The sequence below is a fragment of the Pristiophorus japonicus genome, chromosome 8, assembly GCF_044704955.1.
Source record: "Pristiophorus japonicus isolate sPriJap1 chromosome 8, sPriJap1.hap1, whole genome shotgun sequence".
NCBI lineage: Eukaryota > Metazoa > Chordata > Chondrichthyes > Pristiophoridae > Pristiophorus > Pristiophorus japonicus.
This window is the reverse complement of record NC_091984.1, coordinates 2,225,217-2,253,011: the sequence shown is the minus strand read 5'-3', so window position 1 is coordinate 2,253,011 and position 27,795 is coordinate 2,225,217. Positions and strand designations below refer to the sequence as shown.

The window sequence follows — 27,795 nt, the reverse complement described above, 5'->3', positions numbered from 1 at the left end:
CAGGCTCGAGGGGCCGAATGGCCTCCTCCTGCTCCTATGTAATAGGCTCGAGGGGCCGAATGGCCTCCTCCTGCTCCTGTGTAACAGGCTCGAGGGGCCGAATGGCCTCCTCCTGCTCCTGTGTAACAGGCTCGAGGGGCTGAATGGCCTCCTCCTGCTCCTGTGTAACAGGCTCGAGGGGCCGAATGGCCTCCTCCTGCTCCTAATTCTTATTTCCTACATGCCCGCAGTGGTGCTGGGGGCAATTATTGCAATTGTTAAATTTAATTTCCCCTTCCGAGCACGGGAGGACATGCTTATCAATCACACCATCAAGCTATGCTTGCTTTGCAGGGAGAACGAGCTGAACTTGGCAAGAAAGGTGAAACTGGACTGATTGTAAGTGTGAAGCATCGATAAGATTTGCGAATAAACCCATTGGGCCCTCCCCAGATCCCGAGTTATGTATTCTGTGCCTTCTGCAACATCCAAGCTCATTTATATTCTGCCTTGCAGGGAAAAGCCGGGAATCCTGGGGAGCGGGGAGTATCAGGGGTTCCAGTAAGTACACTTTGTGCATTGCAAACCGAAATCTGTCAATGTAAAGGAACAGAAGCAAGGCCTGCATTTCTATAGCGCCTTTCACAGCCACCGCACGTCCCAAAGCGTTTTACAGCCACTGTTGTAATGCAGCTACTGCGAACAGCGATGTGATAATGGCCAGATAATCTGCTATTTCTACTGTTCATTGAGGAATAAGTATTGGCCAGGACACCGGGGATAACTCCCCGATCTTCTTCAAAATAGTGCCACGGGATCTTTCCCGTCCACCGGAGAGGACAGACATGACCTCGGTTTAACATCTCGACCAAAAGACGACACCTCCAATAGTGCGGCTCTCCCTCAGTACTGCCCCTCCGACAGTGCAGCACTCCCTCAGTACTGCCCCTCCGTCGTGCAGCACTCCCTCAGTACTGCCTCTCCAACGGTGCAGCACTCCCTCAGTACTGCCCCTCCGATAGTGCAGCACTCCCTCAGTACTGCCCCTCCGATAGTGCGGCACTCCCTCAGTACTGCCCCTCCGACAGTGCAGCACTCCCTCAGTACTGCCCCTCCGACAGTGCAGCACTCCCTCAGTACTGCCCCTCCGACAGTGCGGCACTCCCTCAGTACTGCCCCTCCCACAGTGCGGCACTCCCTCAGTACTGCCCCTCCGACAGTGCAGCACTCCCTCAGTACTGCCCCTCCGACAGTGCAGCACTCCCTCAGTACTGCCCCTCCGACAGTGCAGCACTCCCTCAGTACTGCCCCTCCGACAGTGCAGCACTCCCTCAATACTGCCCCTCCGACAGTGCGGCACTCCCTCAGTACTGCCCCTCCCACAGTGCGGCACTCCCTCAGTACTGCCCCTCCCACAGTGCGGCGCTCCCTCAGTACTGTCCCTCCGACAGTGCAGCACTCCCTCAGCACTGCACTGGAGTACACTGGATTTTTGTGCTCCAGTCCCTGGAGTGGGACTGGAACCCACAACATTCTGACTCCAAGGCGGGAGTGCTACCCACTGAGTCACAGCTGACACTGGACTTTATTACTTTAATGGCACTTTGTTGGACTATTTCCTTTACTTATTCTCCCTCTGTACTTCACCATCTCTGTTGCTTTGACAGTGCAGTGGAATGCGTATTGCGAAGTCCATTGCTACACCGTCGCCAATCATCTTTGCTCTGTGTGTTTCAGGGATTGACAGGAACCCCCGGGAGCACAGGAGACTTGGGATTGCCGGGACAACCAGTTGAGTTTACCTTCAGTGTGAGAATTGCCGGGGTGGGCAGTTTGCTCACTGCACTCTGTCTAATTGTACACCTGTTTATGAAGATCAGAATATTTCAGCACAGCGGGAGACCATTCGGCCCATCGTTCCTGTGCCGGCTCGGTGACAGAGCGATCCAATCAGTCCCACTCCCCGCTCTTTCCCCACAGCCCGGCAAATCTTTCCCCTTCAAGTATTGATCCAATTCCCCGTTTGAAAGTTACTATTGAATCTGCTCCCACCGCCCTTTCAGGCAGCGCGTTCCCGATCACAACAACTCACTGGGTAAATAAACTCTCCCCATCTCCGCCTCTGGTCCTTTTGCCGATTACCTTCAATCTGTGTCCCTCTGGTTACCGACCCTCCTGCCACTGGGAGCAGTGTCCTCCTTATTTACTCGATCAAAATCCTTCAGGATTTTGAACACCTCGATCAAATCTCCTCTCAAACCTTCTCTGCTCCAAGGAGAACAACCCCAGCTTCTCCCGTCTATCCATGTAACCGAAGTCCCTCATCCCTGGGACCATTCCGGTAAATCCTCTCTGCACCCTCTCCAAGGCCTTGGCATCCTCCCTAAAGTGTGGAGCCCAGAATTGGACACAATACTCCAACTGGGGCCGAACCAGTGATTGATAAAGGTTTAGAATAACTCCCTTGCTTTTGTACTCGATGGAGGCGAAATTAACCCCTGCCCGAAATGGGCGCACTTAACGTTTTGTCAGTGCATGGGGCGGATAATCCGGCACATTTCAGGACGCTATTTATTTTTCCGGTTATAACGGAGTTGAAGTCATCAGCGGGGTGGAAGTGCGGCCGTCGGTCTGAGTCATCCGTGCCGCGCTGACCCGTCACACCGTCCTGCCCCATCGCTTTAAGGTTAGGGCCGCTGCGAGCTCTGCCGCCATTTTAGTGGCAAACACTGCGCCAACAGGGAGGGTTTCGGCAAGGCCAGCGTTCCGGCACCCAAGAGGTGGGCTGCCAGGCTGCCTGTTGGCGGCCCGGCCGAACACGCGGCCATGATCGGCGGCCCGACCCGGCAGCGCCACCTCCCCTTTAATGGCGGACGTGTGCCGCGCACCGCTGGGCAAACTGTCAGTGACACCGGCCGGCAGCGGCATCGCTCACGGGGGGGGGGGGGGGGAAATTCCTCGCCGGGGTCACCGCCGGTGGGTGTTCGGTCGGCGCGTGCCCAAGGCGGTGGGGAAACGGGCGGTGCCGGAACTCGTTCCCACCGCTCCCGCGGGGCAATCCTGGTCAGGTCGGCCCATCCCTCTGCCCCACCTCCAGTTGCTGAAGTCTCTCCGCTCCATTCCCGTCCCTTACAGCTCATGCAGGGGGCAATTATTGCCCCCTTGCCTCTATTAATAAAGACCAGGGTCCTTTATGCCTTTTTAACAGCTGTCTCAAGCAGTCCGGCCAGCTTGAAAGACGTGTACATACTCCCCCAGGTCCCTCTGTTCCTGCACTGACCGTCGGGTATACAATTATCAACACTGAACTGAGGAAATCATTCCCCCGATGCGGTTGTTTCTATTGATTATCTTTCCTTTTGGACTTTGCCCTATAAACTAAGTGACACAAATCCCCAAGATGTTCCTGGTGTAGGTACAGAGGTGCCTTCTCCAGAACAACACTTCTGATTAGATGTGGAATGGAACACATAATGAAGTAGAGAAGTCATCTTAGGCGGTCCCTCGAAGCGAGGGTGACTTACTTCCACGCCAAAAAGGGATGAGTTCACAGGTGTTTCAATGAAGGACCTAATATTCCGGATCCCGAACTACATCCTGAAGGGTGGAAGATGCCTGTGGGTGGATTTTTTTTAACGCGGGGTGACCATTGTACACCAGCCACCACACGGGGCTTGACAGAGCTAGGTCTTGGTCCAGTGGCAAGGGTTAACCAGGACGACTGGAGACTAGCTCTGCTGCACGCACCTAGCGCATACATCGCAGTGTCTTCTATATATAACAGTTACTACATTCCAACAAAAGCAACTCACTGAATGAGTTCCAAAAATAATTTAGTTCAAGAAGTTGCAGTACTATGCACGTGCATTTATTTTACCAGTTTGTATTATTGCAATCTTGTTATAAAGCCCAGCTCCCCACCCCCGGCAAAAGGAATGAATTAATGAATTAATATATAGCGCCTTTAAGGTAGTCAAACGTCCCAAGGCGCGTCACAGGAGCGTCACCAAACTTTCATCTGCAGTTGGTGCACTCGCCAGTGTGGAGTCATACATCGCCTACCAGTGGAGAGGTAGGCAATGTATGATTCCATGGCTCTGTGAATGTGATACAAGTATCTCTGGCACGAAAGGATATGAAAATCTATCTCCAATTTCAATCTTTTCTTAATGTAAGTACAATGAACCAATGAAAGTATGGAATCATACTCATATTCTCATTACAAGTACTTAGAAACATAGAAAATAGGTGCAGGAGTAGGCCATTCAGCCCTCCGAGCCTGCACCACCATTCAATAAGATCATGGCTGATCATTCCCTCAGTACCACTTTCCTGCTTTCTCTCCATACCCCTTGATCCCTTTAGCCGTAAGGGCCATATCTAACTCCCTCTTGAATATATCCAATGAACTGGCATCAACAACTCTCTGCGGCAGGGAATTCCACAGGTTAACAACTCTCTGAGTGAAGAAGTTTCTCCTCATCTCAGTCCTAAATGGCCTAGTCCTTTTCCTAAGACTGTGTCCCCTGGTTCTGGACATCCCCAACATCGGGAACATTCTTCCCGCATCTAACCTGTCCAGTCCCGTCAGAATCTTATACGTTTCTATGAGATCCCCTCTCATCCTTCTAAATTCCAATGTAAAAAGGCCCAGTTGATCCAGTCTTTCCTCATATGTCAGTCCCGCCATCCCGAGAATCAGTCTGGTGAACCTTCGCTGCACTCCCTCAATAGCAAGAACGTCCTTCCTCAGATTAGGAGACCAAAACTGTACACAATATTCCAGGTGAGGCCTCACCAAGGCCCTGTACAACTGCAGTAAGACTTCCCTGCTCCTATACTCAAATCCCCTCGCTATGAAGGCCAACATACCACTTGCCTTCGTCACCGCCTGCTGTACCTGCATGCCAACTTTCAGTGACTGATGAACCATGACACCCAGGTCTCGATGCACCTCCCCTTTTCCTAATCTGCCATTCAGATAATATTCTGTCTTCTCGTTTTTGCCCCCAAAGTGGATAACCTCACATTTATCCACATTATACTGCATCTGCCATGCATTTGCCCACTCACCTAACCTGTCCAAGTCACCCTGCAGCCTCTTAGCGACCCCCAGTTTAATGTCATCTGCAAACTTGGAGATATTACACTCAATTCCTTCATCTAAATCATTAATGTATATTGTAAATAGCTGGGGTCCCAGCACTGAGCCCTGCGGCACTCCACTAGTCACTGCCTCCCATTCTGAAAAGGACCCGTTTATCCCGACTCTCTGCTTCCTGTCTGCCAACCAGTTCTCTATCCACGTCAGTACATTACCCCCAATACCATGTGCTTTAATTTTGCACACCAATCTCTTGTGTGGTACCTTGTCAAAAGTCTTTTGAATGTCCAAATACACCACATCCACTGGTTCTCCCTTGTCCACTCTACTAGTTACATCCTCAAAAAATTCCAGAAGATTTGTCAAGCATGATTTCCCCTTCATACATCCATGCTGACTTGGACCGATCCTGTCACTGCTTTCCAAATGCGCTGCTATTTCATCCTTAATAATTGATTCCAACATTTTCCCCACTACTGATGTCAGGCTAACTGGTCTATAATTACCCGTTTTCTCTCTCCCTCCTTTTTTAAAAAGTGGTGTTACATTAGCTACCCTCCAGTCCATAGGAACTGATCCAGAATCGATAGACTTTGGAAAATGATCACCAATGCATCCACTATTTCTAGGGCCACTTCCTTAAGTACTCTGGGATGCAGACTATCAGTCCCTGGGGATTTATCGGCCTTCAATCCCATCAATTTCCCTAACACAATTTCCCGCCTAATAAGGATATCCTTCAGTTCCTCCTTCTCACTAGACCCTTGGTCCCCTCGTATGTCCGGAAGGTTATTTGTGTCTTCCTTTGTGAAGACAGAACCAAAGTATTTGTTCAACTGGTCTGCCATTTCTTTGTTCCCCATTATAAATTCACCTGAATCCGACTGCAAGGGACCTACGTTTGTCTTCACTAATCTTTTTCTCTTCACATATCTATAGAAGCTTTTGCAGTCAGTTTTTATGTTCCCGGCAAACTTCCTCTCATACTCTATTTTCCCCCTCTTAATTAAACCCTTTGTCATCCTCTGCTGAATTCTAAATTTCTCCCAGTCCTCAGGTTTGCTGCTTTTTCTGGCCAATTTATATGCCTCTCCCTTGGATTTAACACTATCCTTAATTTCCCTTGTTAGCCACGGTTGAGCCACCTTCCCCGTTTTATTTTTACTCCAGACAGGGATGTACAATTGTTGAAGTTCATCCATGTGATCTTTAAATGTTTGCCATTGCCTATCCACCGTCAACCCTTTAAGTATCATTTGCCAGTCTATTCTAGCCAATTCACGCCTCAAACCATCGAAGTTACCTTTCCTTAAGTTCAGGACCCTAGTTCTGAATTAACTGTGTCACTTTCCATCTTAATAAAGAATTCTACCATACTATAATCACTCTTCCCCAAGGGGCCTCGCACAACAAGATTGCTAATTAGTTGTTTCTCATTACACATCACCCAGTCTAGGATGGCCAGCTCCCTAGTTGGTTCCTCGACATATTGGTCTAGAAAACCATCCCTAATACACTTCAGGAAATCCTCCTCCACCGCATTGCTACCAGTTTGGTTAGCCCAATCTATATGTAGATTAAAGTCGCCCTTGATAACTGCTGTACCTATATTGCACACATCCCTAATTTCTTGTTTGATGCTGTCCCCAACCTCACTACTACTGTTTGGTGGTCTGTACACAACTCCCACTAGCGTTTTCTGCCCTTTGGAATTCCGCAGCTCCACCCATACCGATTCCACATCATCCAGGCTAATGTCCCTCCTTACTATTGCATTAATTTCCTCTTTAACCAGCAACGCCACCCCGCCTCCTTTTCCTTTCTGTCTATCCTCCCTAAATGTTGAATACCCCTGGATGTTGAGTTCCCAGCCTTGGTCACCCTGGAGCCATGTCTCCGTGATGCCAATTACATCATATCCGTTACCTGCTATCTGCGCAGTTAATTCGTCCACCTTATTCCGAATACTCCTCTTTGCCTCTTTAGAATTTTGCTGTAATGTGGCCCTTTTTGTTTTTTGCCTTGGGTTTCTCTGTCCTCCTCTTTTACTTTTCTTCTTTCTATTTACAGCCCAGAAACAGGCCATTGGGCCCACCGCTCCGTGCCGGGATTTATGCCCCACCGCTCCGTGCCGGGGTTTATGCTCCACACCAGCCCCCTCCCACCCCTCTCCATCTCACCCTATCCCCATATCCTTCTATTCCTTTCTCCCCCATGTGTTTATCCAACTTCCCCTTAAATACATCGATACTATTCGCCTCAACCCCTCCCTGTGGCAGCGAGTTCCACATTCTCACCGCTCTCTGGGTAAAGAAGTTTCTCCTGAATTCCCCATTGGATTTATTGACGACTGTCTTATACTGATGGCCCCGAGTTCTGGTCTCCCCCATTAGTGGAAACACCTTTTTATCAAACTTTTTCGTCATATCAAAGACCTCCAGAAAGTCACCCCTCAGCCTCCTCATTTCCAGAGAAGCAAGCCCCAGGCTGCTCAATCTATCCTGATCGTTATAACCTCTCAGTTCTGGTATCCTCCTCGTGAATCTTTTTTGCACCTTCTGCCAGAACTGCCCACTGTGATTGGCCAGCACTAACCCAGAAAAATAAGTGAGTTTCTGCGATAGTTATATTAAACTGATTGGCTCATTAATGTAAATTCAGCCCCCTGCAAGAACTCTGGCCATCACATTACAGGAAGGATGTGATTGCACTGGAGAGGGTGCAGAGGAGATTTCCAAGCATGTTGCCTGGACTGGAGAATTTAGCTGCGAGGAAAGGTTGGATCGGCTGGGGTTGATTTCTCTGAAATAGGAGGCTGAGAGGAGACCTGATTGAGGTGTATAAAATGATGAGGGGCCTGGATAGAGTGGATAGGACGGACCTGTTTCCCTTGGCAGAGGGGTCAACAACCGGGGGGCATAGATTTAAAGTAATTTGGGGGGAGGTTTAGAGGGGATTTGAGGGGAAATTTTTTCACCCAGAGGGTGGTGGGGGTCTGGAACTCACTGCCTGAAAGGGTGGTAGAGGCAGAAACCCTCACCACATTTAAAAAGTACTTGAATGTGCACGTGAAGTGCCGTAACCTGCAGGGCTACGGACCGAGAGCTGGAAAGTGGGATTAGGCTGGGTAGCTCTTGGTCGGCCGGTGTGGACACGATGGGCCGGAATGGCCTCCTTCCGTGCTGTAAATTTCTGTGGTTCTATGATTCACGTCCAGGAACAACTTGGCCACATAATTCACGAAAAGGTGGGACACAGGGAAGTGGCCTTGTGTGTGCGTCTGACTGTTTTAGAGGGTTAATTCTCAAGCTCATCAGGGGCGTAATGTGACACATGCTCGCTTGCAAGTGTATGATTGAAGGAGGTTATGAGCGATAATGGCAGTAAAAGCTGGATTCCCCTATTTGTTATTGAAGTACGACCGTTAAGTTCATTGCTCGCTCCCATGTCCATTTTGTGCAGAATAATTCCCTGACTGTGCAAACTTCTGTGCTGCATTGATAGTCAATGGGATGGTGAATTTGTACCTCTATTAATAATGCAATTAATTTATTCATGATTTAAACCAGCGCTCCTTTTCCAATGACTTTTCCGTACAGGGTCCTCGAGGACTGGCGGGAGATCTTGGCTCTATCGGAGAAATTGGACCAGAGGTAACTATTTCAATATTGCATTTGCTGCGTTAACCGTCTCTTTTTCCAGTCGGTGCATTGAACCCCTTTCGTGGTCAGGAACGATGGGGGGAGAAATTCAATTTGTGGCCCCCGGTGTAAGATCTCCGGGGTTTGGGGCCGCGATCCGGCAGGTCCGAACCAGGCCGGCAACGCCCCTGATGCCACGTTGGTTCCGGCAACTTCTACCCGTCCAGCACGCCTGCCCAAAGCAGGTGTCAGGCCCCTTTAAATATGCAAATTTCAGGACCCTGACGCAATCAAGCAGTGGGGGGGGCGGTGGGGGAGGTGGGTCTAATTGGACAGCTCGACCAAAGAGCCGGCACAGACAGGATGGGCCCAACGGCCTCCTTCTGGTGCTGTCTGGTTCTCCCTGGGCGGAGCTAGTGCCCCGCAGACTCCGCCTACTTGTTGGCAGGTGTTGAGTGACCTCACCAAACAATCCTTCGAGGGCCCGCTGGGCGACGCCCAAATTCGGCCCAGGGATTTTTCCGTTATTTTTGTGTGTTCGAAGGCCCTCCCCGGTATCGCCATCCTAGCCCAGTATCAGCCTCGGAGCTGGCTGCTTTCCCACTCTCCCTGACTGCACGCTCCGATCGGGACCAGTTCGGTGCCTGCAGCTCACCCATCGGGCCGAAGCCCAATTTGGCTCTTGCCTCAGGACCATCGGCGCGCCGGTTTTACACCCGGTTTGGCCGCAGGTCGAATTTCTCAATGGTTTTAATTTAACGCAGTGACTGTTTGTACTGTGCTTTTCCTGTCGAGTCCCCGCCCCCGATCCTCCTGCCCCCGATCCTCCCGCCCGAGCCGGAAGTGCGGACCTGAATCGGAATCAGTCCGACCAGGCGTGCTGCCTGATCCTCAGGCGGCCAGGCGGGGGGAGAGAGCTGAGCCATGGTAATGGTCGTCAAGGGCGGGGAGAGCAAGAGAGTCTGGAGGGGGAAGAGAGACGTGAGGGGGTTGAGAGAAATGGGGTGGGGGGGGAAGAGAGAGACAGGGTGGGGGATCGGAGGGGAGAGAGAATCTTCGATTCCAGAAGTCACGACACTGTCACTATTCACTGGGGCAAAGGACTTTGGTTGGGAGAAGGACGCACTTGCACTGGGGGGGGGGGGGTGTAAGGGCCTTTAGCTGGCACTTGGTGGCTTCTGGGGAGATCTATCCTCTGTGGCTTCTGGGAGTCAAAGTGGATCGAAATACAATTTGCGGTCAGTGAGAACTTGGGCTGGGCGGTTCCAGTTACACATTCCAGAGAAACTTCAGGGTGTGGCTTATCCTCCAAGGGGACCAATCAGAGACGAGGAGCGGCCATTTTTACAGTACAAATAAACGCGTCCTTAATTTAAATGACAATTATCAATTGTGATTGACAAAAGGCGCCATGAGAAAAAACGTTTTTACGCAGCGAGTTTGGGATCTGGAATGCGCTGCCTGAGAGGGTGGTGGAGGCAGACTCCATCGCGGCTTTCAAAAGGGGAGTTGGATAAGTACCTGAAGGAAATAATTAGCAGGGCTACGGGGAAAGGTCGGGGGAGTGGGACTGGCTGAGGGGCTCTTGCAGAGAGCCGGCACGGGCTCGACGGGCCGAATGGCCTCCTCCTGTGCTGTAACCGCTCTATCATTCTATGAAAAATGCTATAAAGAAATTGGTCTGTTCATTACACAGGGACTTCCAGGACCGATCGGAGATCTTGGTCACCAAGGGGAACCTGGAACAGAGGTAGGCACAAACTCTCATACTGAGGGAATAAATGCCTTGTTACGACGCAGTGATGCTGGAAAATGAGTTCCAATTTCCTGTCAACGTTAACAGCTGGAAAACACTCAGATTCTGCCAGGGATTGAATTATTCAATTAGCCATAAGCAAATGAACATCTGAATCTGATTGGGTTATTGTGAAATGGAGTTTGGGTGCCCAAAGAGGGTAAACGTCCAGTTCCAGAACAACAACAAAATACTGCGGATGCTGGAAACTGAAATAAGAACGGAAAACGCTGGAAATCTCAGCGGGTCGGGCAGCGACTGTACAGAGAGAAACAGAGTTAATTGTTTCAGGTCGATGACCCTGCGTCAGAACTGGGAAACGTTAGCGATGTGACAGGTTTTTAAGTGAGTGCAGGGGCAGGGAAAGGGGGGAGGGGAGGGTAGAACAAAAGGGAAGGTCAGCGATAGGGTGGAAGGCAGGAGAGATTAGAGAGACAAAAGGGATGATGGGGCGAGGCGAAAGGAGATGGTAATGGGACAAGTTAAGGAACAAAAGATGGGTCTAGAGAGGGTGTAAATGGGAATGGGAGAATCATCGGCAGCTACTGTCCGAAAAAATGGGGTCCGAGGTTCAGCTCTGAAATTGTTGAACTCGATGTTGAGTCCAGGAGGCTGTAAAGTGCCTAATTGAAAGATGAGGTGCTGTTCCTCGAGCTTACGTTGGGCTTCATTGGACCAGTGTAGGAGGCCGAGGTCGGAGAGGTCAGAGTGGGAGTGGAGTGGGGAATTAAAGGGACAGGTGACCGGAAACTCAGGGTCACGGTTATGCACTGAACAGCGGTGCTCCGCAAAGCGGTCACCCAATCTGTGTTTGGTCTCGTCAATGTAGAGGAGACCACATCGTGAGCAGCGAATACAGTATACTGTTAAGTGTCAGCCATGGCTCAGTGGGCAGCACACTCGCCTCTGAGTCAGAAGGTTGTGGGTTCAAGTCCCACTCCAGGGACTTGAGCACATAAATCCAGGCTGAGGGAACGCTGCATTGTCGGAGAGGTAGTACTGAGGGAGTGCTGCACTGTCGGAGGGGCAGTACTGAGGGAGTGCTGCACTGTCAGAGGGGCAGTACTGAGGGAGTGCTGCACTGTCAGAGGGGCAGTACTGAGTGAGTGCTGCACTGTCGGAGGGGCAGTACTGAGTGAGTGCTGCACTGTCGGAGGGGCAGTACTGAGTGAGTGCTGCACTGTCGGAGGGGCAGTACTGAGGGAGTGCTGCACTGTCGGAGGGGCAGTACTGAGGAGTGCTGCACTGTCGGAGGGGCAGTACTGAAGGAGTGCTGCACTGTCGGAGTGGCAGTACTGAGGGAGTGCTGCACTGTTGGAGGGGCAGTACTGAGGGAGTGCTGCACTGTCGGAGGGGCAGTACTGAGGGAGTGCTGCACTGTCGGAAGGGGAGTACTGAGTGAGCGCTGCACTGTTGGAGGGGCAGTACTGAGCGAGCGCTGCACTGTCGGAGGGGCAGTACTGAGGGAGTGCTGCACTGTCGGAGGGGCAGTACTGAGCGAGTGCTGCACTGTTGGAGGGGCAGTACTGAGCGAGTGCTGCACTGTTGGAGGGGCAGTACTGAGCGAGCGCTGCACTGTCGGAGGTGGCGTCTTTCAGGTGAGACGTTAAACCGAGGCCCCGTCTGTTTTCTCGGGTGGGCGCAAATTGTTCGTAATTGACGTAAACTCTGCTGCTTGTTTTCAAAATAGTGCCATGGGATCTTTTACATCCACCTGAGAGGGCTGACAGGGCCTCGGTCAAAAACTTACATTTATATAGTGCCTTTAATGTAGTAAAACCTCCCAAGGCGCTTCAATGGAGCAATTGTCAAACAAAATTTGACACCGAGCCACATAGGGGGTTACCTTATGATGATAGATTGAGTAGACTGGGTCTTTACTCGTTGGAGTTCAGAAGGATGAGGGTGATCTTATAGAAACATTTAAAATAATGAAAGGGATAGACAAGATAGAGGCAGAGAGGTTGTTTCCACTGGTCGGGGAGACTAGAACTAGGGGGCACAGCCACAAAATACGGGGGAGCCAATTTAAAACCGAGTTGAGAAGGAATTTCTTCTCCCAGAGGGTTGTGAATCTGTGGAATTCTCTGCCCAAGGAAGCAGTTGAGGCTAGCTCATTGAATGTATTCAAATCATAGATAGATAGATTTTTAACCAATAAGGGAATTAAGGGTTACGGGGAGCGGGTGGGTAAGTGGAGCTGAGTCCACGGTCAGACCAGCCATGATCTTGTTGAATGGCGGAGCAGGCTCGAGGGTCTAGATGGCCTCCTTCTGTTCCTAATTCTTATGTTCTTATAAGGTGACCAAAAGCTTCATCAAAGAGGGAGGTTTTAAGGAGCGTCTTAAAGGAGGAGAGAGAGGTAGAGAGGTTTAGGGAGGGAGTTCCAGAGCTGCTGCTTCTTAGGCAGGGAGTCCCCTGGAGCCGAGGATGACTTGCTCCCACACTAACACCAGTTCTCAGGTGACTGATGAGACCAATGTGTGACCTACAGTCTCTGTCACGGGTGGGGCAGATGGTGGTTGGAGGGACGGTTGGGTGGGGGGCTTGGGTTGTCGTGAGCTCCTTCCGCTGTTTGCGCTTGGCTTCCGCGTGCTCCTGGCGAAGAGAATCGAGGTGTTTGGCGCCTTCCCGGATGCTTCTCCTCCACTTGGAGCGGACTGGGGCCAGGGCCCCCCAAGGCCCTCTGGCCGAAGCAGCTGAAGGCACAGCCACCAATGGCGGAGCGATTAAAATTGGGAACGCGCAAGAGGCCAGAATTGGAGGAGTTCTGAGATCTCGGAGGGTTGTGGGGCTGGAGGAGGTTAAAAAGATAGGGAGGGGCAAGGCCATGGAGGGATTTGAAACCATCATGGATATCTTTATTGTCTCGAGACTCGACTATTCCAGCACGCCCCTGGCCAACGTCCCACCATGCAACCTCCATAAACTTCAGCTCATCCCAAACTCTGCTGTCCCGTGTCCTAACTCGCACCGAGTCCCACTCACCCATCACCCCCTGTGCTCACTGCCCCGTGTCCTAACTCACACCCAGTCCCACTCACCCATCACCCGCTGTGCTGACTGTCCCGTGTCCTAACTCACACCCAGTCCCGCTCACCCATCACCCCCTGTGCTCACTGTCCCGTGTCCTAACACGCACCGAGTCCCGCTCACCTATCACCCCCTGTGCTCACTGTCCCGTGTCCTAACACGCACCGAGTCCCGCTCACCCATCACCCCCTGTGCTCACTGTCCCGTGTCCTAACGCGCACCGAGTCCCGCTCACCCATCACCCCCTGTACTCACTGCCCCGTGTCCTAACTCACACCCAGTCCCGCTCACCCATCACCCCCTGTGCTCACTGCCCCGTGTCCTAACTCACACCCAGTCCCGCTCACCCATCACCCCCTGTGCTCACTGTCCCGTGTCCTAACTCACACCCAGTCCCGCTCACCCATCACCCCCTGTGCTCACTACTCCGTGTCCTAACTCGCACCGAGTCCCGCTCACCCATCACCCCCTGTGCTCACTGACCCCGTGTCCTAACTTACACCCAGTCCCACTCACCCATCACCCCCTGTACTCACTGCCTGTGTCCTAACTCACACTCAGTCCCACTCACCCATCATCCCCTGTGCTCACTGACCCCGTGTCCTAACTTACACCCAGTCCCACTCACCCATCACCCCCTGTGCTCACTGACCTACATTGACTCCCGGTGCAGCAATGCCTCCAGCCCTACACCCCTCCGAGATCTCTGCACTCCTGCAATTCTGGTCTCTTGTGCAGCCCCGATTTTAACCGTTCCGTTTGCTGGAACTCCCTTCCTAAAACCTCTCCGCCTCTCTACCTCTCTCCTCCTTTAAGACACTCCTTGAAATCTCCCTCTGTGACCAATCCTGTCCAAACATGTCCTAATGTGGCTCTGTGTTTGATAATCGCTCCTTCGAAGCACCTTGGGATGGTTTACTGTTACAGGCGCTATATAAATACAATATGTTGTTATGTATACTGCCTCCGAGGCAATCGTTCCAGTGTTATATGGCAGGCATCCCCACTGCGCTTAGCTCATGTTCAACAAAGTCTGTCCCCAATTTCCCTCTCCTGCATCATTTTGCTGTCTCATTCTTCCAACAGCTTCAACCGTTTTCTAGTTATGTGTCTGTCTGTTTCCATTTTCCTGAGTCTCATGTCCTCATGTCTAGACTCGTTGCTTTCCTCTTCTTCATCCTGTCCGCTTTTGCAATGCGCAGATCAGAATGTAATTTGGATAATATAATGTCCGCTGAACTGAACTCATTTAAAGTGGTACATGTTATACACTCAAGTAAAAGCGGAAATGTGGGACGAAAGGAGATTGTATGCTCAGCCGAAAGGTGATGTAACTGTAGAGCACATGGCGTGTGAGCTAAATGTATTCCGCAGTCATCGCACAATCAATTTCCCATTGCTCTCAAACAATGTTCCCCTTAATTTTTCGGGAGGTGCGCAAAGAAAAAAAGACTTGCATTTCCCTAGCGCCTTTCATGACGACCGGACATCTAAAAGCACTTTACAGCCAATGAAGTACTTTTTGGAGTGTCGTCACTGTTGTAATGTGGGAATCGCGGCAGCCAAATTGTGCACAGCAAGCTCCCACACACAGCAATGTGATAATGACCAGATAATCTGTTTTAGTGACGTTGGTTGAGGGATAAATATTTGCCAGAACACCGGGGAGAACTCCCCTGTTCTTCCTTGAGTAGTTGCATGGGTTCTTTTATGTCCACCTGAGAGAGTAGTGGGGCCATGGTTTAACACCTCATCCGAAAGACGGCACCTCCGACAGTGCGGCGCTCCCTCAGTGCTGCCCCACCGACAGTGCGGCGCTCCCTCAGTACTGCCCCTCTGACAGTGCAGCACTCCCTCAGTACTGTCCCTCCGACAGTGCGGCACTCCCTCAGTACTGCCCCTCCGACAGTGCAGCACTCCCTCAGTACTGCCCCCCGACAGTGCAGCACTCCCTCAGTACTGCCCCTCCGACAGTGCGGCACTCCCTCAGTACTGCCCCTCCGACAGTGCAGCGCTCCCTCAGTACTGCCCCTCCGACAGTGCAGCACTCCCTCAGTACTGTCCCTCCGACAGTGCGGCACTCCCTCAGTACTGCCCCTCCAACAGTGCAGCACTCCCTCAGTACTGTCCCTCCGACAGTGCGGCACTCCCTCAGTACTGCCCCTCCCACAGTGGAGTTTAAAGGGAATACTGATATCTAAGTGTTTGTGTGCAGGAATGTGAAGGTTGAAGTTCGTTCTGTAGTTTTTGTTTTATTCTGTCATTTTAATGTAAATTGTCTTTGGAATAAAACAGGGCGAAATCGGATCGTTTGGCAATGTGGGAGAGCCAGGTCAAGTTGGTTTACGGGTGAGTTAATATTGGCCAACGTCTGTGCACGGAACCAACGTCCTATCAATGTCCAAATTCATATGTTCAGACATTCATAATGTGTCAAATTATACACTGGCGCAGCCTTCAAGCGCCTGATACGAGTCGAGTGTATTTGTTGGGACTTTGTGCCAATCAGGGTGATAGATGTTACTGAACCAAAGGCTGGTGCTGGAAATCTGAAATATAACCAGAACACGCTGGCAATACTCAGCGGGTCAGGCAGCGCCTGTGGAGAGAGAGAGAGAGAGAGACAGGGTTAACGGGGAGGGGGGAAATTGGCCCCTCCTTTGGCGGTAACGGGGCGGTAAGGGCTTTCCGACAGGGGTGGGGGGGTGGGCGTCCCATCTGCAATAGCCCCCCTGGAACGGGGGCGGCGGGAATGGGTATCCGCCTCGCCCCCGTGTCCCTGCGCTAACCGGCGGCGACCCCTTTTCTGCCCCGCGGGAGCACGGCGGCCACCATTTTGTTTTCGTTGCCGGCTGACTCCTGAGTCAGCAATGGCGGCCCCCGGCCCAGCCAAACCCTCCACCGCCCCCCGGAGGCCCAGTGGGGACCCACATAGGTCTCGCCGGACCCCTCCCGAGCCGGACCTGCCCCGATACCGCATCAAACAGCGCCCCACTGCGCCGGGAGGAGGTGTCAGAGTTTAAAGGGCTCTTCCCTCTGACTCCCAGCGGGCGGTAAATCTTCGGATAAATCGAGGAGCCTTTCCCGCTGAGGGCAATTTCGGCCCTGACATTTCACAGCGATGTGCTCTCGTCAAAACTGGCTGAAAGTGTCTGGCAGAAGGTGCTCGAGCTGAAACATTAACTCTGTTTCTCCTTCCACTCATACTCCCTGACCTGTTCAGTGGTTCCAGCAGTTTCTGTTTTTCTGACACATGTGACTGCTGGTCACTTAGCATTTTGATATCGGCAAGTCAGGAGTGTGATGGAACACTCTCTACTTGCCTGGATGAGTGTAGCTCCAACAATACTCGAGAAGCTCGACACCATCCAGGACAAAGCAGCCGCTTGATCAACACCCCATCCACCACCTTCAACACTCACTCCCTCCACCACCTTCAACACTCACTCCCTCCACCACCTTCAACACTCACTCCCTCCACCACCTTCAACACTCACTCCCTCCACCACCTTCAACACTCACTCCCTCCACCACCTTCAACACTCACTCCCTCCACCACCTTCAACACTCACTCCCTCCACCACCTTCAACACTCACTCCCTCCACCACCTTCAACACTCACTCCCTCCACCACCTCCAACACTCACTCCCTCCACCACCGGCGCCCCCTGGCTGCAGTGTGCACCATCTACAAGATGCACTGCAGCAACTCGCCAAGGCTTCTTCGGCAGCACCTCCCAAACCCGCGACCTCTGCCACCTAGAGGGACAAGGGCAGCAGGTGCATGGGAACACCACCACCTCCACGTTCCCCTCCCAGTCACACACCATCCCGACTGGGAAATATATCGGCCGTTCCTTCATCGTCGCTGGGTCACAATCCTGGAACTCCCTCCCTGACAGCACTGTGGGAGCACCTTCACCACACGGACTGCAGCGGTTCATTAATTTCCTGATTTTGCCCAGAGCGGGACCTCTATCCCATCGTGTATATTCGGCACCTCAACACAAGTTACTTTGCACCTTCAATTTCTTTATGTGACACCCAAGTCGTGCTTCGTTAGGGTGAACAACTGGTAGCACACTCGCCCTGAAAATGCAGTTTGATATTTGTTATTGCAACAATATTTTTCCACTTAATTTTTCCCCCCCAAAAAATACTTGAAAGACATTTCACTAAATCTGCGCAATGGTTTAATAGTTTATTTTTCAGAATTCTGGTATCCATCACATTTCTTACACACAGTTAATTAAAAAGACGGCGCCTTAACTTTCGCAGTGTGCAGCCTGGCTGGAAGCAATCTCTGCAGCGTGGCGACAGATACACTTCCATCTCCACACAATTAGTGCTTCAGTCAAACGTTATCAGGATCCCACAACTGAAAAAGAAAATGGGCTTCATAATATTTTTGCATGAAGGTCCCTAACGTGAAAGGCATTGTTTATTTGTAGAAATTATCCATGGCAACCACGTGCTGTCTGATGGAACATGTTATCAAAGTTTAGACATAATTTCGACACAGTACGCAATTTCTGCAGTGAATCTACGTAACCGGAACCCCCACTCGAAGGAAATAAATCACAATTATTTTCAACCGCTCAATGGAAATCGGTGATTACATTCGGCACAGGAACAGGCCATTGGGCCCACCACTCCGTGCCGGGGTTTATGCCCCACCACTCCGTGCCGGGGTTTATGCCCCACCGCTCCGTGCCGGGGTTTATGTCCCACTGCTCCGTGCCGGGGTTTATGCCCCACCGCTCCGTGCCGGGGTTTATGCCCCACCGCTCCGTGCCGGGGTTTATGCCCCACCGCTCCGTGCCGGGGTTTATGTCCCACTGCTCCGTGCCGGGGTTTATGCCCCACCGCTCCGTGCCGGGGTTTATGCCCCACCGCTCCGTGCCGGGGTTTATGCTCCACACCAGCCCCCTCCCACCCCTCTCCATCTCACCCTATCCCCATATCCTTCTATTCCTTTCTCCCTCATGTGTTTATCCATCATAGGAAGTCCCTCGGAGTCGAGGAAGACTTGCTTCCACTCTAAAAGTGAGTTCTCAGGTTGCTGAACAGTCCAATACGGGAATTACAGTCCCTGTCATAGGTGGGACAGACAGTGGTTGAGGGAAGGGGAGGGTGGGACTGGTTTGCCGCACGCTCCTTCCGCTGCCTGCACTTGGTTTCTGCATGCTCTCGGCGACGAGACTCGAGGTGCTCAGCACCCTCCTGGATGCCCTTCCTCCACTTAGTTTATCCAGCCTCCCCTTAAATGCATCGATACTATTCGCCTCAACCCCTCCCTGTGGCAGCGAGTTCCACATTCTCACCGCTCTCTGGGTAAAGAAGTTTCTCCTGAATTCCCCATTGGATTTATTGGTGACTGTCTTATACTGATGGCCCCGAATTCTGGTCTCCCCCACAGGGGGAAACATCTTTTCTACATCTACCCCTATCAAACCCTTCTACCAGTAGGGTCACACTTCCAACGTACTTTGATTTGTTTAATTATTAAAGAAGAATACTATGTAATACATCTTAAGACCCTTAAACTCCTCCTCCTGCAATAATGGCCTCTCTTTTGAATCTAGGGAGAACCGGGCCCAGCTGGAGAAGACGGATTTCAAGGAAAGGATGGAATAAAGGTGAAGTTTATAATGCCTGGATTGTTTTCTGCAGCTGGGTGTTATGGGCTTACCACCGCTGGCAGTTAACGGTTAGAACGTCGGTGCCAAAAATAGATACAAGTTGACTGCGGCAGAGATTCTGCTGTTCCCTGCCCCCTAGTATCTATTCAACAACAACAGCATCTCCCAAACCCGCGACCTCTCCCACCTAGAAGGACAAGGGCAGCAGGTACATGGGAACACCACCACCTCCACGTTCCCCTCCCAGTCACACACCATCCTGACTGGGAAATATATCGGCCGTTCCTTCATCGTCGCTGGGTCACAATCCTGGAACTCCCTCCCTAACAGCACTGTGGGAGCACCTTCACCACACGGACTGCAGCGGTTCAAGAAGGCGGCTCACCACCACCACCTCCACGGCCAGGGTGATCTCCTGGACTAGTGTCGATCGCCTGGGTGGGTCGGAGAGGAATTCTCCCAGATTTTTTCTCCCTAAATTGGCCTGGGTTTTTACCTGGTTTTTGCCTCTCCCAGGAGATCACATGGCTCCGGTTGGGGTTGAGTGTAGAATGTTTCAGTGTAAGGGGTGTTGCAGTTGTGTGAGGCGGACTGGTTGGGCTGGGTGCTCTTTGCCTTTCCGCCATCGTTCATGGGTTTATATGTAACCTTCAGGGCCGCTGACCGAGGGCCGTGCGGCTCTTTGTCGGCCAGCGTGGACACGATGGGCCGGAATGGCCTCCTTCTGCGCTGTAAATTTCTATGTTTCTATGTTTCTCGAGGGCAATTCGGAATTGGCAATAAATGCCGGCCTTAACAGCGATGTCCACATCCCGGAACAAATTTTTAAGAATACAGAAATCCCGGCTTTGACAGCTCTCCAAACAGGTTTTATATTGTGCTCCTCCTGGCAGGAACCCAATGCCAATTCAAGGTGAATAGTCTGCCCATTTTATCACTGCGTTCGGTGCAAACATCTCATGTTCCTTATCTTTACATCGCTCCAGCTTTAATGCCGTCTGCTCTTACTTTATCAGGGTAAACACGACGTTGAGCTCAACTTTCCCCAAAGCTGTTTATTGGCGGACTTGGGGCCCAAGTACGTCAAAAAAAAAATCACCCAACTTTCCCCGTTGGATTTCTTCATTGTGGTGCCACCGAGCCCATCCTTTAGCTTTGGGGCCAAGGGCCAAACAGATCGGGTTACCAGGGTAACCGGGGGCACACTGGCCGCTCACAGCAACCTGCACACGCACCGTGCACACGCACCGTGCACGCGCAGTAACTTACCTCCAATCAGTTATTGAAGTGTAATGACAAAAGTCTATTCCCACCTCCCCCTCCCCATCCCAGTCCCTGCTCCTATCCCAGGCTGAATGGGCTCCTCCCTCCCGATCCCCACTCCTAACTCTGCCCGAAAGGCCTCCCCACCTCTCCCCTCCCCCCCTCTCCTCTTCCCCCTCCCCCCGCTCCCCTCTCTCTCCTCTCTAGTCTCCCCCCTCCCTCCTCTCTCCTCTCCCCCACACTCTCTCCCCCCACCCCCCCATCTCTCCTCCCCCCTCTCCTCCCCCTTTCTCCTCCCCGCACCCCCTCTCTCCCCCCCTGCCCCCCTCTCTCCTTTCCCCCCCTCCATCCCCTCCTCCCATCTCTCCCCTGTCTCCTCTCTCCCCTCTCTCTTCGCCTCTCTCTCCCCTCCCCTCCTCCCCCCGCCTCTCCCCCCCTCTCTCCCCCCCTCTCTCCCCCCTGCCCCCCTCTCTCCTCTCCCCCCCTCCATCCCCTCCTCCCATCTCTCCCCTGTCTCCCCTCTCCCCTCTCTCTTCGCCTCTCTCTCCCCTCCCCTCCTCCCCCCCCCCTCTCCCCCTCCCCTCTCCTCCCCCCCTCTCTCCTCTCCACCTCTATCCCCTCTCTGCCCACCCCCGCCTCTGCACCCATCTACCCCCCTCTCCTCTCCCCTCCCTCTCTTTCTCCCCTCACTCTCCTCCGTTCCTCTCTCTCCTCCCTCCCTCTCCTTACCCCCCCCCCCCCACTCTCCTCGTCGCCCCCCCCCCGCCTCTCTCCCCCTCTCTGCTGCGCTGTCCGGGCCGTGGAACTGCATTTTCTCCACTGATTCTCTAACCTGCGTCGATTTTGTTAACTGCCCAGACGGTTTTTCCACAGTGGTCACATAGGCCGTCCTAAGAAAACTTGGAGTAAATCGGAGCTGGCCAAACTTGCTTAAATGGCCAGGATTGGCGCGAGTGGCAGGTTACAAAAAAAAACCTAAAAAACACGTAACTCTCTGAGTTACACTGGTGCACATTGATTGGGGAAACTTGGATTTTTTAACTTAGGCCAAAAAAATGGCGCAAGACACTGGGGAAAATTGAGCCCAGAGTCCCCATGACTCGAATATTTGGCAAGTATTGCGGAACAACTTTCAAACCTGAGCGAAATGCTGGGAGCGAGTTGGGCAAATGGCCCAATCTCTGTCCTGCTCCTGGGGAGGCGGAGCTTCTGTCAGAGGAAATCTTGACCAATCAGAAAAGCCGCATCTGGGCGCGTGCGCTTCGCGGCCCGAAAATCGGTTCCTGCGGGGCCTGGGCGAGGCCTGAGCGGGGCCTGGGCGAGGCCTGAGCAGGGCCGTGCGCGCTCCGTGCACACCCATTGAGACCAGAATTACCCGCACATTGTCTCAGGGTAAAGGTCACTGAGTCTTCAATTAAACCCACATCCCTTACGCTCAGGATTGTACTTTCTCTCTCGCTCCCCCTGCCCCCCCCACACCCCCCCCCAACACACCAACCTTCCCCCGAAGGCGCCTGTCTGCAGATCATTCTGGGGGCCCCACGCGGCCCACTCACCAGCTGTGGAAAGAAGATATACTGCGCATACGCAGCCGGACTGCAAATTTAAGGATCCGCGCACGGAAATAAAAAAATTGTCGGGTCTCGGTTTAACGTCTCATCCGAAAGATGACCTCCGACAGTGCAACGCTCCCTCAGTACTGCCCCTCTGACAGTGCAGCACTCCCTCAGTACTGCCCCTCCGACAGTGCAGCACTCCCTCAGTACTGCCCCTCCAACAGTGCAGCACTCCCTCATTACTGCCCCTCCGACAGTGCAGCACTCCCTCAGTACTGCCCCTCCGACAGTGCTGCACTCCCTCAATACTGCCCCTCCGACAGTGCAGCGCTACCTCAGTACTGCCCCTCCGACAGTGCAGCGCTCCCTCAGTACTGCCCCTCCGACAGTGCAGCACTCCCTCAGTACTGACCCCTGTGGCACTCCCTCAGCACTGCACTGCAGTGTCAGGCTATATTTTTGTGCTCAAGTCCCTGGGTGTTTCCTCGGGTGTGCCTCGAGGAGTGGTTCAGGCCTTGGAGAGGGTGCAGAGGAGATTTTCTAGAACGGTGCCTGCGATGAGAGACTTCAGCGATGTGGAGAGACTGGAGAAGCTGGGGATGCTCTCCTTAGAGGGGAGATTTAATAGAAGTGTTGAATATCATGAAGGGTTTTGATTGAGTAAATAAGGAGACACTGTTTCCAGTGACAGGAGGGTCGGTAACCAGAGGGACACAGATTGAAGGTAATCGTCAAAAGAACCAGAGGGGGAGAGGAGGAGATCTTTGTTACGCAGCGAGTTGTTGTGATCAGCAACGCGCTGTCTGAAATGGCGGTGGGAGCAGATTCAGTAGTAACTTTCAAACAGGAAAATATTTACAGGGCTGTGGGGAAAGAGCGGGGAGTGGGACTAATTGGATCGCTCTGTCACAGAGCCGGCACAGGAACGATGGGCCGAAAGGTCTCCCTCTGTGCTGTCTGGTTCTATGATTGTACGGTTAACCTGCTTTATTTCGCTCAGAGATAGTCACAGCGAATCTCAGCTTACTTTAATTTAATTTCAGTCTCGCCCTCGTTACATAAAAAATAATAACCGATGCAGCTCTGCACCGACGAGTGGAATAATTAACCCTTTTGTGTGGTCAGCCCAATCCGGCCAAGGTTTGCGTTTGTGAGCTGCCTCAGCTGCCTATGGTCACCTGACTCTGACCTCGACTGCCTCTATCTGCAAAATCGACCAACTCACCCAGAGGCTGCGTTCCCTTGTCCCGACTGATTCCCCGCTCCGGGTCGGAGATTGAGAGTTTGGCATCCGCCCTGACCCCTGACCCAGGGGTTGGTCTGTCAGGCTGCTGATCCTGTCAATCTCCTTTCTGGGAGTCCATCTCTCCCAACACCGCGACCCTGGATCCTTGGCAGGAAAGACTCAACGACTGCGTAGTTTGATCGGGAGATGTGCGGAATTCCCATACCACACCCCCATCTTGCTTCAGTACATGTCAGCTACCCGAGCCTCCTCACTATCCCCCAGTTCCGCGCTGTGTGGACTCTACTTAACCGAAAAGTAGCACTTCAATATAAACCGTCATCATCATCAGAGGCAGTCCCACGTATCGAGGGTGACTTGCTTCCACACCGAAAAAGGGATGAGTTCACAGGTGTTTCAATGAAGGACCTAATATTCCAGATCCCGAACTACATCCTGAAGGGTGGAAGATGCCTGTGGGTGGATTTTTTTAACGTGGGCTGACCGTTGCACACCAGCCACCACACGGGGCTTGACAGAGCGAGGTCTTGGTCCAGTGGCAAGGGTTAACCAGGACGACTGGAGACCAAGCTCGGCTGCACGGACCCAGTGCGCACACACATGGCAGTGTCGCACCTGGGTCCTTGCGATGCTGAGGATGTCGTGGATAGCACGATCAGTGAGTTGGCCACACCGCAGGTAAAGGTTACAAAGGCAGATAGGGGAATGGGTGACCACCAGGCAGAGCAGAAGTAGGAAGGTAGTGCAGGAGTCCCCTGCGGTCATCTGCCTCCAAACAGATATACCACTTTGGATATTGTTGAGGGGGGGATGGCTCATCAGGGGAGAGCGGCAGCAGCCAAGTTCATGGCACCGTGGGTGGCTCTGCTGCACAGGAGGGCGGGAAAAAGAGTGGGAGCGCGATAGTGATAGGGGATTCAATTGTAAGGGGGATAGATAGGCGTTTCTGTGGCCGCAACTGAGACTCCAGGATGATATGTTGCCTCCCTGGTGCAAGGGTCAAGGATGTCTCGGAGCGGATGCAGGACATTTTGGAGGGGGAGGATGAACAGCCAGTTGTCGTGGTGCATATAGGTACCAACGATATAGTTAAAAAAGGGGATGAGGTCCTATAAGCTGAATTTAGGGAGCTAGGAGTTAAATTAAAAAGTAGGACCTCAAAGGTAGTAATCTCAGGATTTCTACCAGTGCCACGTGCTAGTCAGAGTAGAAATAGCAGGATAGCTCAGATGAATATGTGGCTTGAGCAGTGGTGCAGCAGGGAGGGATTCAAATTCCTGGGACATTGGAACCGGTTCTGGGGGAGGTGGGACCAGTACAAACCCGACGGTCTGCACCTGGGCAGGACCGGAACCAATGTCCTAGGGGGAGTGTTTGCTCGTGCTGTTGGGGAGGAGTTAAACTAATATGGCAGGTAGATGGGAACCAATGCAGGGAGACAGAGGGAAACAAAATGGGGGCAGAAGCAAAAGATGGAAAGGAGAATAGTAAAAGTGGAGGGCAGAGAAACCCAAGGCAAAAATCAAAAAGGGCCACATTACAGCAAAATTCTAAAGGGACAAAGAGTGTTAAAAAGACAAGCCTGAAGGCTCTGTGCCTCAATGCGAGGAGTATTCGTAATAAAGTGAATGAATTAACTGCGCAGGCAGCTATTAACGATTATGATATAATTGGGATTACGGAGACATGGCTCCAGGGTGACCAAGGCTGGGAACTCAACATCCAGGGGTATTCAACATTTAGGAAGGATCGACAGAAAAGAAAAGGACGCGGGGTGGCGTTGCTGGTTAAAGAGGAAATTAATGCAATAGTAAGGAGGGACATTAGCTTGGATGATGTGGAATCAGTATGGGCAGAGCTGCGGAATACCAAAGGGCAGAAAACGCTAGTGGGAGTTGTGTACAGACCACCAAACAGTAGTAGTGAGGTTGGGGATGGCATCAAAAAAGAAATTAGGGACGTGTGCAATAAAGGTACAGCAGTTATCATGGGCGACTTTAATCTACATATTGATTGGACTAACCAAACTGGTAGCAATACGGTGGAGGAGAATTTCCAGGAGTGTATTAGGGATGGCTCTCTAGACCAATATGTCGAGGAACCAATTAGAGAGCTGGCCATCCTAGCCTGGGTGTTGTGTAAAGAGAGAGGACTAATTAGCAATTTTGTTGTGCGAGGCCCCCTGGGGAAGAGTGACTATAGTATGGTAGAATTCTTTATTAAGATAGAGAGTGACAGTGTTAATTCAGAGACTAGGGCCCTGAACTTAAGGAAAGGTAACTTTGATAGTATGAGATGTGAATTGGCTAGAATAGACTGGCAAATGATACTTAAAGGGTTGATGGTGAATAGGCAATGGCAAACATTTATAGATTACATGGATGAACTTCAACAATTGTACATCCCTGTCTGGAGTAAAAATAAAACAGGGAAGGTGGCTCAACCGTGGCTAACAAGGGAAATTAAGGATAGTGTTAAATCCAAGGAAGAGGCATATAAATTGGCCAGAAAAAGCAGCAAACCTGAGAACTGGGAGAAATTTAGAATACAGCAGAGGAGGACAAAGGGTTTAATTAGGAGGGGGAAAATAGAGTACGAGAAGAAGCTTGCAGGGAATATAAAAACTGACTGCAAAAGCTTCTATAGATATGTGAAGAGAAAAAGATTATTGAAGACAAATGTAGGTCCCTTGCAGTCGGATTCGGGTGAATTTATAATGGGGAACAAAGAAATGGCAGACCAATTGAACAAATACTTTGGATCAGTCTTCACGAAGGAAGACACAAATAACGTTCCAGAAATACTATGAGACCGAGGGTCTAGCAAAAAGGAGGAACTGAAGGAAATCCTTATTAGTCAGGAAATTGTGTTAGGGAAATTGATGGGATTGAAGGCCGATAAATCTCCAGGGCCTGATAGGCTGCATCCCAGAGTACTTAAGGAAGTGGGCCTAGAAATTGTGGATGCATTGGTGATCATTTTCCAACATTCTATTGAATCTGGATCAGTTCCTATGGATTGGAGGGTAGCTAATGTAACACCACTTTTTTTAAAAGGAGGTAGAGAGAAAACGGGTAATTATAGACCGGTTAGCCTGACATCAGTAGTGGGGAAAATGTTGGAATCAATTATTAAAGATGAAATAGCAAGCGCATTTGGAAAGCAGTGACAGGATCGGTCCAAGTCAGCATGGATTTATGAAAGGGAAATCATGCTTGACAAATCTTCTGGAATTTTTTGAGGATGTAACTGGTAGAGTGGATAAGGGAGAATCAGTGGATGTGGTGTATTTGGACTTTCAAAAAGCTTTTGACAAGGTCCCACACAAGAGATTAGTGTGTAAAATTAAAGCACATGGTATTGGGGGTAATGTACTGACGTGGATAGAGAACTGGTTGGCAGACAGGAAGCAGAGAGTAGGAATAAACGGGTCTTTTTCAGAATGGCAGGCAGTGACTAGTGGAGTGCCGCAGGGCTCAGTGCTGGGACCCCAGATATTTACAATATACACCAATGATTTGGATGAAGGAATTTAATGTAATATCTCCAAGTTTGCCGATAACACTAAACTGGGTGGTGGTGTGAACTGTGAGGAGGATGCTAAGAGGCTGCAGTGTGACTTGGACAGGTTAGGTGAGTGGGCAATGCAGTATAATGTGGATAAATGTGAGGTTATCCACTTTGGGGGCAAAAACAGGAAGACAGAATATTATCTGAATTATGACAGATTAGGAAAAGGGGAGATGCAACTAGACCTGGGTGTCATGGTTCATCAGTCATTGAAAGTTGCCATGCAGGTACAGCAGGCGGTGAAGAAGGCAAATGGTATGTTGGCCTTCATAGCTAGAGGATTTGAGTATAGGAACAGGGAGGTCTTACTGCAGTTGTACAGGGCCTTGGTGAGGCCACACCTGGAATATTGTGTTCAGTTTTGGTATCCTAATCTGAGGAAGGACATTCTTGCTATTGAGGGAGTGCAGCGAAGGTTCACCAGACTGATTCCCGGGATGGCAGGACTGACATATGAGGAGAGACTGGATCAACTGGGCCTGTATCCACTGGAGTTTAGAAGAATGAGAGGGGATCTCATAGAAACATATAAAATTCTGACGGGACGGGACAGGTTAGATGCAGGAAGAATGTTCCCGATGTTGGGGAAGTCCAGAACCAGGGGACATAGTCTAAGAATAAGGGGTAAGCCATTTAGGACCGAGAGGAGGAGAAACTTCTTCACTCAGAGAGTGGTTAACCTGAGGAATTCTCTACCGCAGAAAGTTGTTGAAGCCAGTTCGTTAGATGTATTCAAAAGGGAGTTAGATATGGCCCTTACGTCTAAAGGGATCAAGGGGTATGGAGAGAAAGCAGGAATGGGGTACTGAGGTTGAATGATCAGCCATGATCATATTGAAAGGTGGTGCAGGCTCGAAGGGTAGAATAGCCTACTCCTGCACCTATTTTCTATGTTTCTATGTTTCTATGTTTCTATGCCTCTCCTGGGACCCGAACTCTCGTTTGCCATGAAGGAGCTCCGAGTGG

At 51.4% G+C, this 27,795-nt stretch overlaps 1 protein-coding gene across 1 annotated transcript in view; it reads left to right on the top strand.

Annotated features, from left to right (window-relative positions):
• The window catches only part of LOC139268363 (collagen alpha-1(XXIV) chain), a 420,125-nt gene that overhangs the window by 298,575 nt on the left and 93,755 nt on the right, over positions 1-27,795 (top strand). Inside the window, exons 29-36 of the mRNA XM_070886436.1 lie at positions 334-378; positions 496-540; positions 1,717-1,770; positions 8,683-8,736; positions 10,421-10,474; positions 15,848-15,901; positions 19,138-19,191; positions 20,211-20,384. Of these exons, the coding sequence (XP_070742537.1) occupies positions 334-378; positions 496-540; positions 1,717-1,770; positions 8,683-8,736; positions 10,421-10,474; positions 15,848-15,901; positions 19,138-19,191; positions 20,211-20,384 (534 nt within the window). The remainder of the gene's footprint in view (positions 1-333; positions 379-495; positions 541-1,716; positions 1,771-8,682; positions 8,737-10,420; positions 10,475-15,847; positions 15,902-19,137; positions 19,192-20,210; positions 20,385-27,795) is intronic.